This window comes from Fusarium fujikuroi, chromosome FFUJ_chr05 (genome assembly GCF_900079805.1).
Source record: "Fusarium fujikuroi IMI 58289 draft genome, chromosome FFUJ_chr05".
In the NCBI taxonomy this organism is placed as follows: domain Eukaryota; kingdom Fungi; phylum Ascomycota; class Sordariomycetes; order Hypocreales; family Nectriaceae; genus Fusarium; species Fusarium fujikuroi.
The window spans coordinates 4,319,588-4,335,314 of NC_036626.1; the positions used below are offsets into that span (position 1 = coordinate 4,319,588).

At 45.5% G+C, this 15,727-nt stretch overlaps 6 protein-coding genes; 2 read left to right on the forward strand and 4 right to left on the reverse strand.

The window, feature by feature from the left end:
• Positions 1-1,612: 1,612 nt before the first annotated feature.
• On the reverse strand, positions 1,613-2,741 carry FFUJ_14325 (related to dTDP-glucose 4,6-dehydratase; the record flags this gene model as incomplete). XM_023578456.1 has 4 exons in its annotated part: positions 1,613-2,232; positions 2,290-2,480; positions 2,530-2,669; positions 2,721-2,741. The coding sequence occupies 4 exons, from the start codon at positions 2,739-2,741 to the stop codon at positions 1,613-1,615; spliced, it is 972 nt and encodes a 323-aa protein (XP_023431262.1).
• Positions 2,742-3,445: 704 nt separating this feature from the next.
• Positions 3,446-5,531, reverse strand: FFUJ_14324 (related to acid phosphatase precursor (pH 6-optimum acid phosphatase); the record flags this gene model as incomplete). XM_023578457.1 has 3 exons in its annotated part: positions 3,446-3,908; positions 3,961-5,097; positions 5,176-5,531. The coding sequence occupies 3 exons, from the start codon at positions 5,529-5,531 to the stop codon at positions 3,446-3,448; spliced, it is 1,956 nt and encodes a 651-aa protein (XP_023431263.1).
• A 1,577-nt stretch (positions 5,532-7,108) lies between these two features.
• On the forward strand, positions 7,109-8,162 carry FFUJ_14323 (related to cellulose-binding GDSL lipase/acylhydrolase; the record flags this gene model as incomplete). XM_023578458.1 has 4 exons in its annotated part: positions 7,109-7,203; positions 7,258-7,724; positions 7,778-8,016; positions 8,067-8,162. The coding sequence occupies 4 exons, from the start codon at positions 7,109-7,111 to the stop codon at positions 8,160-8,162; spliced, it is 897 nt and encodes a 298-aa protein (XP_023431264.1).
• Positions 8,163-8,588: 426 nt separating this feature from the next.
• Positions 8,589-9,167, reverse strand: FFUJ_14322 (uncharacterized protein; the record flags this gene model as incomplete). XM_023578459.1 has 3 exons in its annotated part: positions 8,589-8,760; positions 8,814-8,911; positions 8,973-9,167. 3 exons carry the CDS (start codon positions 9,165-9,167, stop codon positions 8,589-8,591), a joined length of 465 nt encoding a protein of 154 aa, XP_023431265.1.
• Positions 9,168-9,674: 507 nt separating this feature from the next.
• FFUJ_14321 (related to integral membrane protein) lies at positions 9,675-11,085 on the reverse strand (the record flags this gene model as incomplete). XM_023578460.1 has 4 exons in its annotated part: positions 9,675-10,254; positions 10,300-10,673; positions 10,722-10,789; positions 10,842-11,085. The coding sequence occupies 4 exons, from the start codon at positions 11,083-11,085 to the stop codon at positions 9,675-9,677; spliced, it is 1,266 nt and encodes a 421-aa protein (XP_023431266.1).
• Positions 11,086-13,817: 2,732 nt separating this feature from the next.
• FFUJ_14320 (related to integral membrane protein) lies at positions 13,818-15,153 on the forward strand (the record flags this gene model as incomplete). XM_023578461.1 has 6 exons in its annotated part: positions 13,818-13,844; positions 13,891-14,136; positions 14,183-14,385; positions 14,434-14,525; positions 14,574-14,744; positions 14,792-15,153. 6 exons carry the CDS (start codon positions 13,818-13,820, stop codon positions 15,151-15,153), a joined length of 1,101 nt encoding a protein of 366 aa, XP_023431267.1.
• Between the last annotated feature and the right edge of the window lie 574 nt (positions 15,154-15,727).

Consider the following 15,727-nt stretch of genomic DNA (forward strand, 5'->3'; position numbering starts at 1 on the left):
TCTGTAAATAGCTTTACTTTTACTTTAAAGAGTGCCTTTTTTTATAATTTCCCTCTTTAAATAAGGCTAGGCTGCTTTAATTATATTTAAATCTAGGCTATTTTTATACTAAAAAAGTTACTATATATTAATAAGGTTAAAAACCTTCTGCTATATATAATATAAATATATTAATACCTTATCTTTTTAAATAACTATACTAGGTCTCTTTTTTTTATATTTTTATATAAAAGGAAGTAATTTTAAAATTAAAATCTTCTGCTAATATTACTACTAATTAATACCTCCCTTTCTTTCCTTTCTTATAAGTTTTTTAATCTTTTTATTCTACTTTTAAGCCAGCTTCTTATCTAGCAGATTTCTTAGACCTACTTTTCTTATTACTATTAAGAGCTTCTATTCCTCCTTCTTCTTTAGCTTAAGCTTACAGTTAAGCTCCTTAAAGATAAGTATAGAATCTGCCTTTTTTTTCTTAATCTCTAAAACCTAGCAGTAATAAGGTCCCTTTTTATTATAGAAAAAATACCTCTAGAATATAAACTCTATTATGCCTTTCTACTACTTATAAATATAGCTATATAAAAACTACTTATTTAATCTTTACTATATATAATAACCTTCTTATTAATATAAAAGAACTATAACAGTTTTATCTAACTAAATTACTAACTTTTAGTCCTTTAGGGTTTAATCTTAATAGGTAAAATATTAAATAAATCTCTTAATTTTTATTAACTTTATTAAGTCTGGCTTCCTTATTAGCTTTATCTTTTAAAATCCTAAAGAGATTAATATCTAATAGACAGTTAATATAGAGATTATTATTCTTACTTTATTAAGCTTATTAGTAATATTAATATAGGTTTTTTCTTATTTAAAGTAATTATATTATACCTTACTAATAATAAGCTCCTTATTTTCTTCTATTGCCTTTATTAGCTGCCTTAATTATAGCTTATTTTAAAGATATTTATCTTTTAAAATTAATAATCTAATATTAAGGTTAAACCTAAAGTTAATTATATAAGTATATATTTAGTTAATTATATAGATTAAAAGTCCTATAATTTCTAATACTTTAAGAGAAGTCTTATTGCAATAAAATACCTTAAAGAAAATAATAAAAGCTTAAGTTATAATATCTATATTTAAGGCTATAATTTAAAGACCTGCTAGATCGTTAGAAACTTTAGAAAATTAGTTAATAGCTTATAGAGGGGTTATAGAAGGTTTACAGGTTAGGAAGTCTTATACTGCTATTTTTACTTTTTCTAACTTTACTAGGGTCTCTTATTACATAAGCCAGGGGTCAAGACAAAACTTTTAGCAGGGACCTCCGTAGAACCCCTTCCAATAAGATTGTCATGCCATATCACGTATTGCACACCCAATCGTAGTGTATAGAATTGAGTTAGGGTTAAATACGAGTTCAAGATGAGATGCTACTCTGTCAATGTTTAATTGGTGGTCCTACGACGCTAAGATATTGGACAGACTTGCGCCGTAATCAATGCTAACATGTCAGTGACACGTAAAACTGGCGGCCAATATATTATTATGCTACCTAAATCAAATATGTCTCATTACTCATGAACCACAAGCCGCATGTATCTTAAAGCCTGCTCGAAATGCTGCCATTCTCCCGCTGAATAAACCAGTCAACCGTCGAAGCTACTCCCTCCTCCAACGACACCCTAGGCTTCCAACCCAAAATCCTCTCAGCAAGACTCGTATCTGGCTTACGCCTAATAGGATCATCTTCCCTCTTGGGCAATAACTTAACAGCAACAGGATCTTCATATCCTGTCTTCTCCGCCACGACGCGAGATATAATATCTGCAATCTCACTAATCTCCATCTCTAGATCACTGCCGATATTAACCGGTCCATGATAATCGCTATTCATCAGAGCCTCCAAACCTCGAACACAGTCATTGGCGTGCTGGAAACATCGTGTTGCGTGTCCATCGCCGAATATCGTGATTGGTTCTCTCTTTAGGGCTGCCATGATAAAGTTGGGAACTGCGCGGCCGTCTTCGGGCTCCATGAATGGGCCGTAGGCGTTGAAGATTCGTGCGATGCGGACTTCGAGACCGTGTTCGGCTTGGTAAGCGTATCCGAGTGCTTCCATGACTCTCTTGCCTTCGTCGTAGCAGGCGCGTGGGCCAAAGCAGTTGACGTTGCCTCGATAGTCTTCGCGCTGACAAGCGATTTGGGAGTCGCCGTAAACTTCTACAAGGCTATGCGTCAGCATGCATATATATTTACTCGCGAAGGGAGAGCTCGTACCAGATGTACTAGCCAGTAGCACTCGAGCGTTATGTTTCAGCGCATAGTCCAAGACATTCGATGCGCCATTGAAGCAAGTTTGCAAGATATCAATCGGTTGAGTCTCAAAATGTACGGGACTCGCAGGGCACGCGAGATGGTAGATTTGCTCGACGTTGTCTATCCACGGCAACGGATCTCGTACATCAGCTCTATAAAATATTAGCACTGTAATAGGGTGTCGGAGTGAACTAATCGCACTGAATATATCGCACTCGCTTGTCCGATCGAAAATTGTCGAGGGTACTTTGAGATCCCGTCCATAGCGAATCAATCACGACGACTTCGTGGTTCTTCTCGAGAAGCAGCTGGATTAAATTGCAGCCCAGGAACCCTGCGCCCTGCGGATGAGGTTAGCTTCATTTCTGTGTCGCTGCTATAGGCTCGCTTACACCAGTGACGATGATGACCATGCTGAGTATTTAGTAGTTTACACGACAAAAAAGTAGTATATGGAATCGGTGGTGATAGCGTCTGGCCCGAGAAGGTATAGCAAGTCCGAGTCTGAGATTTAGGAAATTATCGAGACGCAGTCATAAGATATTATCTGTTTCCAAGTCAGACGGGCATCATCGATCCGCCAAAGGTGAGACATCAGCTCTCAGCTAGCAAGGCGTAAGCGAAAATCTTGCCCTTATAAGTTGCCAAGATCATTTTAGCTCGGTATCTGCCGAGCTGATCCGGCACTATATACGTCATGTTCACCCTTTTGTGTCCCTCATTGGGGAATGTCTTGTCGCATCCCGTGTTGCACAGAGGATCTGACGTATGCGGCGTTGCTCTCTGGGCCAAAAGTGGTTGGGCTATGACGAAAGAGAGAATGACAGCTGGCGAGGCCTGGTGGGTATATAAAAAGAAAGCATAGGCTACATGCCAATCAAATGGATGCCTGGGTTTGTATAAATGCTGCAATGCTTGCGCGAGGAACTAAGTGATACTGTTTCTTATCGTTGTCTGCTTATCAATCCGGGACTTGAATAATACATCACTTCACGTAGCACAAGGTCAGAGGCCAATTAGAAATCAACTCAATTGTGTGTGATTATGCGTCACAAGCCCTCTCGGGAAAGAATGTCTAACAACAAAGCTACCATCTATATCTAGTCTCTTATGTCCTCTACAAAGCCAGAGCAAGAACAAGGAGACCAAGAACCCCAGAGACAAATGTCTTGGTACCAGCGCTAGTAGGAGTAGCAACCGGGGCCTTGGTACCGCTCGCACCTCCAGACGAAGAAGAGTTTCCAGAAGCAGCGCACTTGGAAGCACTCTCCTTCAAGACAGTCAGCTCATCACCGACAACACCACCGTCGCCGTGGATAAAGTTCCAAGAAAGCGCAGTCTCGTTATGAACGGTCAACTTGGCGAAACCAAAGTGAGTCTGATCAAGGAACATGGTCATGTTCAGGCGAGGCTCGCCGTCGAGAACGCTGTGGCTCTCGATGTTGCCTGCGGCTCCGTTGACGAGATGGACCATTGACTTGCCGGGGTTGCTTTTGTAGGTGTTGTTGTTGATGATGGAGCCAGAGTCCAGGGTGCCGTTGTGGCCCATGGGCTGAAGACGTTCATACCAGTGAATGTGGCTGTTAAGTATCAGTACAAGCTTTGAGGGAGGTTGGTTACGACATGACTCACCCGGCAATATAAACGTCGACATTGTTCTTCAACATCAAATCCTCAAATGCGGCACGGAGGTTAACCTGGTACTTGGCCACTTCAGAGCTATACATAGGACGATGGCCCATGACGATAACCCAAGGGGTCTTGCATCGATCAACGCTCTCAAGATCCTTAGCCAACCACTGATACTGCTCGTAATTCTTGGTATCGTTGTACGAGCCATGCACAGCACCAAAAGGACCGGCATCAGTAACATAAGTCTCATTCGCCTTGGGATGCGTCTCATCACCCTTGAGGTCCGTAGCAAACGGCTTCTCAGGACTGTTGGCGTAATCGGTCTCTGTGTTGATGGACACAAAGTGAGCTAGACCGTAGTCAAACGAGTACCAGAAGTTGCCAACACCGCCAGACTTGTCACCAGCCATATGGAAGCGGTTCTGGAAAGCGGTGAAGTTGCGCTGTGACGGAGGGCAGGAGTAGTAGTTAAGCGTCATGTTAGCCTGGGTAGCATTGCTCTTGTCGTTATCGAGATACGCAGAGAGGGTGTTGTTGCCGCCGTCGAACTCAGCGCAAGTGGTTTCGTGGTTACCGGGGAGAACCATGTAGGGAATCTTGAGGGTGATGCTGTTGAGCCACTGCTGCCAGAGATCCCAGTTCGACTCGTACAAAACGCTCATGTCACCGCCACGGGGACTTCCCTGGTTAGCGACCTCGCCCTCGGGGAGAGGAGTCTTGTAGTCATCCGGGATAGGCCCGCCGCCGGGAAGACTGGTTGAAGTTCCGTTGTAGCAAACAGGCCAGTCATCCTCGCAGGGCAGAATGCCCGAGAACCAATCATCAGCATAGCTCAGATCACCACCGTGCCAGGCAAACGCAGCGCCGTCGGAAACAGCCTTGTTGAGATACTTGTAAGTACCAGCGGCGTTAGTATAGCCCATATCGTTGAGAACAGCGATGGTGAACTCTGACTTGTCGCCTGCTTCACGAGCGGTAGTGAAGCTCAGAACATCAGATTTGGTGGTGCCATTGGCAGCGGGGATCTGATAGTAGTAAGTCTTGCCAGGCTTGAGGTCACTGATCTGAACATCGTGGAAGAACTGATTACACTGCGTAACAGCCTTGACAGCAGAACAAGGAGGAGTGCGATCGTAGCTAGAGAAACGTAAGCCAATGACGTTCCGACGCGCAGACAAATCGGGTAAACCCCTGCGCCAAGACGCGGGAACTTACGTAGTAGTCGAACCAGTAGCTTTGTTCTTCAACTCAGACGCGCTCGTTCCCCAATGAACAGCGGGCGCAGCACCGAGGCCAAAGGGCGTCTGGAAGTGAATGTTGATGCCGCCGGGAGTATACGACGTCGAAATAACATTGACGTTGTTGCTGGGGTTTGAAGAGCCAGGTTTCACGGCTGGAGGTTCAACGAGGCGAGGGAATCCTTTTCCATTGCCGTTGACGGTGGGATCGACCCAATCGCCGACAGGGACTGCTGGGCCCTTGTAGGGATACTTTTCGTCGACGACTGGCTTTGAGAGAGCGGGTGTCGTGAGAAAAGCGGCCAGAAGGCTGGGTGCAGCAAGGGACTTCATGGTGAACCGAGGATACCTAGCGAGTCGGTAATGAGAACAGTAAAGAATCTACACCTGTCATGGATTCTGAATCTAAATGCAACCTTGGTATATATAATTTCTATCATCGCGGAACTCCCCATCTGATCGGAACTCAGCTGCCGGATCATCATCACAACCATTAACAACAATCGGATCTGACGGCTCTCGCCGGTAGCAGTAACAAGTTTAGCTTCACCCTCACCCCTTTGAATCTACGCTTTGATCCAATCAAGGCTGATTGCGATGAAACGTGATAAGCAAGCTAAGATAAGCTTCTAGCAAAAAGACTCGGCCGACGATAACGGATTCAGCTTAAAGCCTCGCATTAATGTATTGAATGCGATAAAGCCAATGTGTTGGAGGGCCGCTTCCACGTGGTAAAGAGCATTGTTGAGGTTTTGATGGGTTGGACTCCATAAATCACGGCTTTTCGGCAGAGGAGATGTTGGTAATTTATGCATGGTTATTGGTTGGCACGGAGAGTCCCCCGCATTTGTGTATGAATCCCTGCTTGGTTTGTTCAAAAGTGCCAACCAGGTTCGTTGCAGGCTGAAAGAAAACGCTAACATACATCCACTATTAGTCCCGCCTTTGAGGTTAAGACCTTTCTGTCATCACTCTTCAATTATCAACCACGTTCTTTATGACCTGCCAGAACTGTTTCTAGAGAGAAGCTAAGATACGTATCTTATCAGAGTGATATCGCACTATCGAGATATACGTTCCTTACAAGATTGCGGACAGATAGCTGTTTAGTGCCCAGGGACGATGCTTTTCAAAGATAGTCAGCTACCCTGCACCCAGCACCACAAATAACCTTGATTGACATATTAATAACGTGCCACCATATCTCAATATGACGTTTAGTACAGAGTATTACTCATTTTGCTGTCAGATAGAAAAATATTTATTCTCCGAAAGAAATATCTGTCACGATTTCGTGGTGAAGCGATCAATTTAGATTTAGTAATTGGAAATTCAGCCAAGATTATCTGTACATACAGCCCTATAGATGAACGTACCTATATGATCGAGGCTTACATACCAACAACAGACAGTGCACCATCGAGGTTGCAAACCTCCTGGCGGATGTCATAATTGCTCTCTCTTCTACAAACCTCCATCCTTAGCCATGTAGACTAATAAGCTAAGCGATTTCAAGACCGGACCGACGGGAACGCACAGATCTGTCCACGGAAAATATTCTTCCGTGCCAATTACAACCCCATCTGAAAGCTTCACTGTATGATCTGCATGTTGCAATCACGGCATCTTCTGCGATCCCCCAGTCCAAAAGTGTTATACCCCGCCTCGGACCACCTCCGTCTATCCCTTTCCAGACATTATGCTTAAACAAGATCTTCCGTTGACGTTCCTCAGTCACAAGATCGGCTCCTGATTTGTGGGATGAGGAAGCAAAGTTGGGTCTGGGATCTGAAACGTGGATTTGAGTAGATATAAGTAGTCCGTTGTTCGCTTTGTGAAACTCGCAAGACTGAATAAATTGTCTTGGCAGGCGATTCAGCTTATAGTGTTTTCCGGTTGAGTCTTGTATCATGCTGTCCAAACTTCTTGTTGCTGCCATGGGTAGCGTCTTGGTTCAGAGCGCTGCAGTGCACGCAGCTTCAAGCATAAGCTATCTCTTCACCTTGTGAGTCAGCAAACGATGCATCTGCGAAATACAATTGACATTGACATATATTAGTGGCGACTCTTACTCACAGACAGGTTTCGACCCCAACGGTGCAAAACCCTCTGCCGCAAACCCCCTCGGCAACCCCCCATTCCCCGGATGGACAGCAGCCGGCGGAGCAAACTGGGTTGGCGACATTGTCAAAGAACAAAACAACTCGCTCGTTCTGTCATACAACTTTGCCTATGGAGGCGCCACTGTCGATGCTAACATCGTCAAGCCCTATGCTAGCACTGTCTTAAGCTTTGTCGACCAGGTCAACCAGTTCTCCAACTCTGTTGGCAAGCATCCAGCTGGGACCTCATGGACAGCGCAGAATACTATTGCAGGAGTTTGGATCGGCGTCAATGACGTTGGAAACTCGTTCTATCTGCAAGACTCAGATGCAGTGGTTGAGAAGGCTACCACGAGATACTTTGAGTTGCTGCAGGTTCTATATAAGGCTGGCCTCCGTAAATTCGTCCTGCTCAGCGTTCCACGTAAGTCATTTGAGACTAGTGTTCTGAAGCTTCGTGACTAACGATGTATGTAGCAACCGAGTTGACACCACTGATGATCCAACAAGGCGCCGACTCAAACGCTCTTCTCGTTAAGGCAATTAAGCTCTACAACAGCAAGTTGGCCTCAAAGCTCAGTGCTTTCAAGAAAGCCAACTCTGGTGCCAAAACTCTTCTCGTCGATACATCTGTTTCCTTCAAGAAGGCCATCAACAACCCCAAGGCCTACGGCGCTCCTGATGCGACTTGCTACAACAGCGATGGGAAGTCATGCGTGAGTAGCCTCCCTTGAGTAAAGCCACTCTTTATACTGATATTTAATAGCTATGGTTCAATGACTATCACCCTGGAATTGCTATTAACCAGCTGGTAGCTGAACAAGTGGCGAATGAACTCAAGTCTAATGGCTTCGGATGGTAAACCGACCAAGACTGAGGCTGGGTTCCTGTCAGGCAGATGGTGTTCTGAAGTTTATCTGAGAAAAAGAGTTATTAGTTTAAGAGACACTAATTAAGTGCATTTTTACTATTCTATCAGAAGCATGAGGTATATATCACAAGTCATAAGCTATAAGCCCATTGTTTGAAGCATCTTGACCTGTGTATTGTGCACAAGAACCCTTCCAGTTGATGATTATTTACGTGACTCTTGTGCCTACTAATTATTACTTGGGTTCATAGTAATGGAAATTGCAGTTAAGCACCGAATACCAATTTCATTTTAGACGAATCATTTCCATTATTCAATATGCATTACTACTGTAACCTAGAAGATCTATACATGTCTCTGTCTATTCGCGTCCCCCAAACCGTTCAAAGGGCTCACTAGTCCTGTGTAGTGACTCCTCTATTTGGCGCAGATGGTGGCAGTAATAGTAGCAGGCTGAGGGCAGCCGTAGACCTTCTTCATGCTGGGAGTGCTGTAGCAAGAAGCATCGCCAGCAGCGCAGTCGAACTGCTTGCATCCCTTACCGGTGGTGAGGATGTTGTGCTTGTTGGCAAAGGGGTTACCCCATTGACTAGGCATGTCAGTATCAATTTTTAAAAGCGGTGAGCAGGTACTTGAACTTACGTGCTGAACTCGTAGTAAACGTAGTTGGGCTTGGAGGTGGAGGAGTAGCCGAAGAAGAGAGGGTTGGAAAGAGTCTTGGTAGTGGCAATCTTGACGGTCTTTAGGAGTTTTGTTAGTTTCACATGTCTGGCTTGGGCGTAATGAAGAAGGGGTACGAACAGATCCAGTAGAGCGAAGGTTCTCAGAGAAGGTCTTTCCAGGCTTGAGGGCCACAAGAGGTCCAGGAGCACCGCCGTTGTAAGGCCAAGACTGAACATAGATGGTGCCAGAGCAGTCGTTCTTGACAACAGCCTGGTTGGCGGCGGCAGCGCTGCCGACAATGGCGGTAAGGGCAGTGAGGATGCTGAACTTCATTGTGACGAGAGAGAAGATATCTTTTGAGATGTGAGAGTCTTGTAGATGAGAGAGAAAGTGATGTAGAATGAGGATTGAGAATAAGCTGAATAACAGCCACTATTTATACAAAATGGGTAAACGTTGGACGTTGCGGTGAAAACCAATAAAGTTGAATACGAGCCGGCACAGACTTGTGGCGTTCTACTAAAGGCTATACGGGCGATTATCTGTTCGTATCGAATCATCTTGTGACGAGAATAGACCAGAGCTAGATCGCGTAGCTATCCCTAAAGCGTCGACCTGAGCTAACCGTGCCGAGGGCCCGAGGCTTCCGCCCTAACACTGACTTCCCCAATCCGGAGAGCTACAGCTGAAATGCTAGAGTTTGGGGTAAGCTTTGAGAGTCTAGAACATACGGTGAAGGGCTAAAAATAAATCAAAGTGTATTAAGATTACATTAAAGGGCTAGGTAATAGTATGCATGTCTCATAAAGAAGCGGCAGAATGGCATTTTCTGTATGTATCTCATTCTCTTAGAGTTGCATCGCTGTCACTTGGTCTGCCGTGGCTCCATTCATCGTCTGCGCGTCTCTCTACCACGATCTCTTGTGTAACAACAGTCGTGGCTTTGATACCTCGACTCGGCGAGCTTGGCTCCAACGGACTCTGCGATGCTGCCTCATCACTATGATTCTGTCCCTGCTCAGCTTCAATACTGACACTGACACCAGGGTATGTTCGGTAGTGTTTCTGAGTGATTGATGGAAGAGGTACTTCATCTTTTCGCAAGGTAGATGTATCTTCCATTGAGTCATGACTAATGTCTTGAGTTCGTCTTCGAGACATACTACGCAGATTCTGACTACTCCGTGTTCGAGTATAGCCGTACCTCGAAGCAGGGTTGCTTCGGCCGAATGAAGACGCAAAGAGCTTGGGCATGAGCTTGGAGAATAGTGGTCGGAGAGTAGGGAGGCATGAGGAAATAATGGCGAGGGTGACTTCTAGGAATGACCATATCGCAGCGTCGACATTGTCCCAATTGGGATCTTTTGTTGAAGCGGCTGTCTTTAGTGTTCGGATGCGAATAATGGAGATGATGCAAGTCCTGGTCGTGTTAGTAACGCGCGATACAAGTGATGGAGCTACTTACAGGAAACCGATACTGAAGATGGCCAACAGCATAATCTTTTGTTTCTTCGGAAGGTTCAAGCTTCCAATGACTGGCAATGGCATGCAGAATACAGTGATGTCTGTGACGAGGTTGAAGCCAGCCATGACGTACCAGACCGTCAGAGGGTCGATGCAATGTCCGTCGAGAGCCGAGTTCCAGAACTTTGCGACGGGTACACAAATGAGAGTATTAAGGAAAGCGATTGTGATAGTCCATGCGACCATGATGACTAGTCCGTAGAATGTCAAGGCCTGTAAGATGGGTATGGCAAAGACTCGTCGGTATTGAAGAAGGATGCCGATTTTGACGAGACACATGGCGACATTGTATACGATGACAGAAGCATAGAACGCCTAGTAAATATTAGCATAACTCAATACCACGGAAGAGAAAAAACCGACCTTCATGTAAGCAACGTAATTCTCCTTCGACTGCTCCCAAGTATGATGTCCAAGACCATAATTATTCTCTACATCCGCGTCAGCACTCATTCACCCTTCCCACAATTAGTCAAAGCTTACCTAGACCAATGGCCACCGCTGCTGCAATTGTAAGGACCTGGGCAGCAGCCATAACTCTATCATCCCAGCCGAGAGAATGGAGAACTTTGTATCGCACATAGAGTCGCAATGCGACGGTGATCGTAGAAAGAATGGAGAAAGTGATGAGAATAGCTTGAATCTCGACCGAGCGAGATGAACTATCCGCCGGCATCGAGCGGGTATCCATAGTTAGATGACTCTCGTCAGCCCAACGGAGATACATTGTGCACTCACGATCAAGACAAATTTTAGCATATGTTTAGAGTCATCAGAAATACATTTCTCTCGCGTGGGGGGGACCCCAAAGTCTAGTTAAGTATATCAACTCACGAGAGGGGCTCATAGTTCAGCTCTCACAGATTCCGTCTCACTACTGTAAGAGATCGACGAGCTTGAGCTTATCATGCATATCCAATCATCAATATGTCTCAGCGCAACGTCCCCTGTACAGTGGTGATCTAATCGTGCATCTCTTTCCTCAAGCTGTAATCTCTCGGGCCTGATCTGCGGAGGCAATGATACCCTGGACCTGAAGATTACCGCTGATCGTTGTTTTACTGCGCGGTGGTGCACCAACCAGATCGAGGCGACAACTGCCGCAGCGTGTTGCGGGCGACGTGAGTGTCGGTGCGGCTTGGATTTGCTAACTGCCGATCACAATATGCCATGTGGTTGGAGTGGGGGAGGGCAGGGGTTTGGTGTTGACACTGACAGGCTTACCGAATGTTCCGAGGCTAAAGAGGAGGGGTTTGTAAGGAATTTGTAACGATGAAGACCTTTTTGTTTCGTCGATCAATTGTTAAAATCTCCACTGGTGATATTGCTCTGCTTAGCCTACTCTGTACGGGCCCAACAGGTTGGAAAAGACTGATTGCCAAGCCCTTATCCTTGTTGAAATATTGAAATGACCTGCATATCAGATCTCATTTTTTGCTTTTTCTTTTGGGCTCACCGCTTCGACTGATTCCTGCCTGACAATCGAGCGACATCGAAATGTCGTGATTATCCGTAATTCCGTGGCGTGTCTTTGGTTTCGAGTTAGATCTGTAACATGGCCGGTGACGAACGAAGATCCCGCTGCAGAGAGTGAGCATGTGATCTTGGCCTGACGGGGGGACCCTGGTCGATTAATGGTTTGGGCCCGTCAATATGGCACTGAGATGTCAGTCCGTCTCGACGCCATCGTGACATTTGGCATTGACGTAGTCAATGATCCAATTAGCGTAGGAAACAATTACTCACGCTATAAGGTATTTGTTCATGACAGCGCTTTGGCCCTCTCGTGACTCGGTTTGAGCTCAGACATACCCTGATAGAGAGTCATGGCGACTCAGATCATCTGAGGGTACCCCACTAAAACATTTCTTGGTTTCATGGACTCAAAACATTACATGAAACGTTTGGTGATGTTTGGGGTGTAATACACTACCCTATATGTCGTATAATATACGTTCGCTTGCACGATATTTTCTGCAGAGGATTTACTGGGGCCTCTACGCGACGTTGTATTACTTCCAAACTACTCCATAAATTTAACTAAGTACAGGCGATCTTACATATGCCTGCTCACCGCGTGAATTGCCAATGCGACTCTATATTGCTCCATTTTACAATTAAAAGGCTCCAGTTGAACGTTACATGGTAGTTTTCCCTCAACTGTCGATCTTATGAGGTCACCTTTGGTCTCCTTAAGTCCCCCAAGAAACAGTTTCCGAGCAACACCGTTAAGCGATTGAACTTCCCTCGTCATGATGAAACAACCTCGAACTGGCAGCGTTTGGAGTCTTGGCGAAATGCAGCTCTTTGTGAATAGAGTTGGTCGATCAGCGAGTCGCTTGACACGATGCAGATCAGCGACATTTTCGTCGGCGCCACTTACATTGGACATCGACAAAAGCACCATTGTCTATAACGCTGCTGCCGTAGATCCATCGAGTTCTTGGCTGTGAGATGACGCATACGATGGTCATGTAATAACGTCTCTACTTATGATGCATGCATCGGACCAACGGCTTTTGCTTCGGGGACTGGTAGCTGGCATGAGGTATGCAGAATGAGGTTCTCTGATCTTTGGAGGAATTCTTCGGATAAATGGTGGTTGATTGTAGGATTATGATCAGATGGAAGCCCAAGATAATTGGCATTGAGTGCAAGCCAAAGCTCAGGGCGACACTGTCAAGCCACGGGTTTACTCACCCTAATAGCTGGCTTTGACGTTGGATCTACATAAGCACAACTGGATATTTACTAATCATGCGTTCAAATGCTGGAACAGGTCCTAGACCTAATAGCTTCCTCAGAAACTTACTGCTTCAGTATAGCAGGTCTATAATAGACACCGTTGAACCCTCAATTCATAGCCGTGTCGGTCTAGACATTGTCCAACTTGCTCAATCTGGCAATCCCTTCGCCAAGACATACGCCAAATCACCTCATCATCACTCCCAAAAATCCGTTTTCTCAATGATGTCTTTGCCACGTGTTGACTCAACCTTCATTTCCCAGCCTCACCAACTAAGCGAGCATATCTGCGTAAGCGTCACGACGTCTTTACTCTCATACCAAATCGCTACACCCAACTGACTTTGCATAACATACCAGCACTGTCCATCACCAGCAACAGGCTCGACTCTTGTGGTCTCACTACCCAGTTATTTTAGCTTTGTGGTTGCTCAGACTCCCGTCTAGCCCTTGCATACGGAATGCGCCACGTCCCGTCCGCCAAGAGATTCCGGATAGCGTATGAAAACGGAAGGCAAACTCTATTCTCTTGTTCGCGAAAGAGCGAGGATAGTATTTAGAGAGGGTGTCATCACATTCGTGGACTGATGCGTTTGCTGGCTTTTTTCTTCCATGGTTTACATATAGCGTTGCTCGTACTTGCGTACAGTATTAAGCAGCTCTTTCTACGACGACACTCTTATACAAGATTGAAGGCATAATAACACCGCAGCCATGGCGATAGGACCGTCAACCCTTCTGGTCAGTATTATTGTTTCCGTCTTGTGAGTTAGCTAACAGGGTGCAGATCACAGAATGGACGCTTATAGCCTTGTCGACACTCGTCATCATCGCGCGAATTTACCTCCGACTCGTCATCCAAAAACGAAGGCTCATCGATAGCGACATATGGATGATTCTAGCATGGGCAGCTGGTATCACCGTGGCGTCGTTCTGCGTCACGTATGTTCACATGGGGGTGATGGAGCCATGGGTCGACGGCACTTTGGAGGACTATGATGGAACTCGCGAGGATAAAGAATTCATTCTCAAGGTACGACATGCTTATATGGTGTATGAGGTGGACTAACATATGGTAGTTACTTTGGATCTGTGCTCTGCCTTTCTTCACGGCGTTTTATCTCTGCAAGGCTGCTCTGCTTGCTGTTTACCGCCAGGTCATTCCTGTTCATATGCACAAGAGGAGAATGTTTCTGTGGGCCACTGCTCTTTACGTCGCTCTATCTTATATCGTCACAATGGTTCTCCCATTTTGTGTCTGTATCCCGGTCACTCGATTCTGGTAAGTCATCGTGACCGGTAAAATATTTCAACTTGCTAATAGTTATAGGTCGTTGGAACCTGGCAACAAATGTCCTAACAATGCTGCAATGATGTTCTTAAAGACTTCTTGGGCTCTGCATTTTGCTGGCGATGTGTTCAGTAAGCGCTTCCCTTTGACGATGACATAACCTAAGCTAACAGACTCAGTCTTCATTCTTCCCTGGCTTATCGTACCTGATCTCATGATCAAAGGATGGCTGCGAGTTGGTGTTTACTTGACCTTCCTTCTCGGCATCATCAACATGGTCATCAGCATCGTCCGCTTCCACGAACTTTTCATTCTCGGAGCCAACCGCAAAGTCTCCATCGTCGAAGCACGTAAGTCTCTCATCCAAACTCGCAAAAACACACTAACATACCCATAGACTTCTGGAATACCTTGGATCTGTATCTCGGTCTGGTCATCGCCTGTCTCCCCTCATTACGACCCTACTTCAACCTCGCTGCCAACTCACGCGCCTTCAACAGCATTCGAGGAAAGGGAACAAGCCAAAGCAGTCGCTACACCACTGATTCCATCCAGAAGCCTGAAGCAGCGAGACTTACTCAGGATCAATCGGGTATCTCGCCTGGTCGGCCCATCAGGCGATTATCGCACTCATCGCAAGATTTTGACTTGGAGTCTTGTCCCGACTCGTCAGATTCACACGAGGATGCAAAGAATAAGGCTTTTGAGGTTGAATTGGCTCGGGTTCGTACCCGTGCGAGGGAGTCATCTGATGAGTAGTGCACACGGGGAATAACGTATCAGAGCGACTTCAAAGAGCACTGTCTATTACCAAGTATGGAACGAGAACTAATACGTTCATTCATTTTAGGATGGTCTGTTATGACCCATACTCTAAGAACTTAATAGAAGTCACTGTTTTCATCTTCACAAACTGCTCAAGTATTACACATTCACAACTGGCACTAATACACTTCCGGCCATAAAGCCACTCGAGCTTATTTCCAAAGGCAAAATTATTTAAAGGAAAATCAATTGTATTGGTATGCTGTGGCGCAAGCTTTTGTAGATCAACTACCAAACCGAGGCTAGCCTCGGGCGCAATCTGGACCTGAGAGATCCAACTGTCCTTATTTCCCCCCCACCATTGAAAAGCTTGCCGAGTCGAGAGCTTGCAAGAGGAATGAAGATTACCGGTAGGTGCTGGCTGAATTGGGAGCAATTTAATTGTGTGTCTGGTCTCTGGGTGCCTTACGTCTTATTCCCGAGATCCTTTCACTCTTTATGTCGGTATGATGGATTCCTCACGCCTAGGATTTCTATCCCTAAGCAGGGGATGGTTTGGATATTTCTC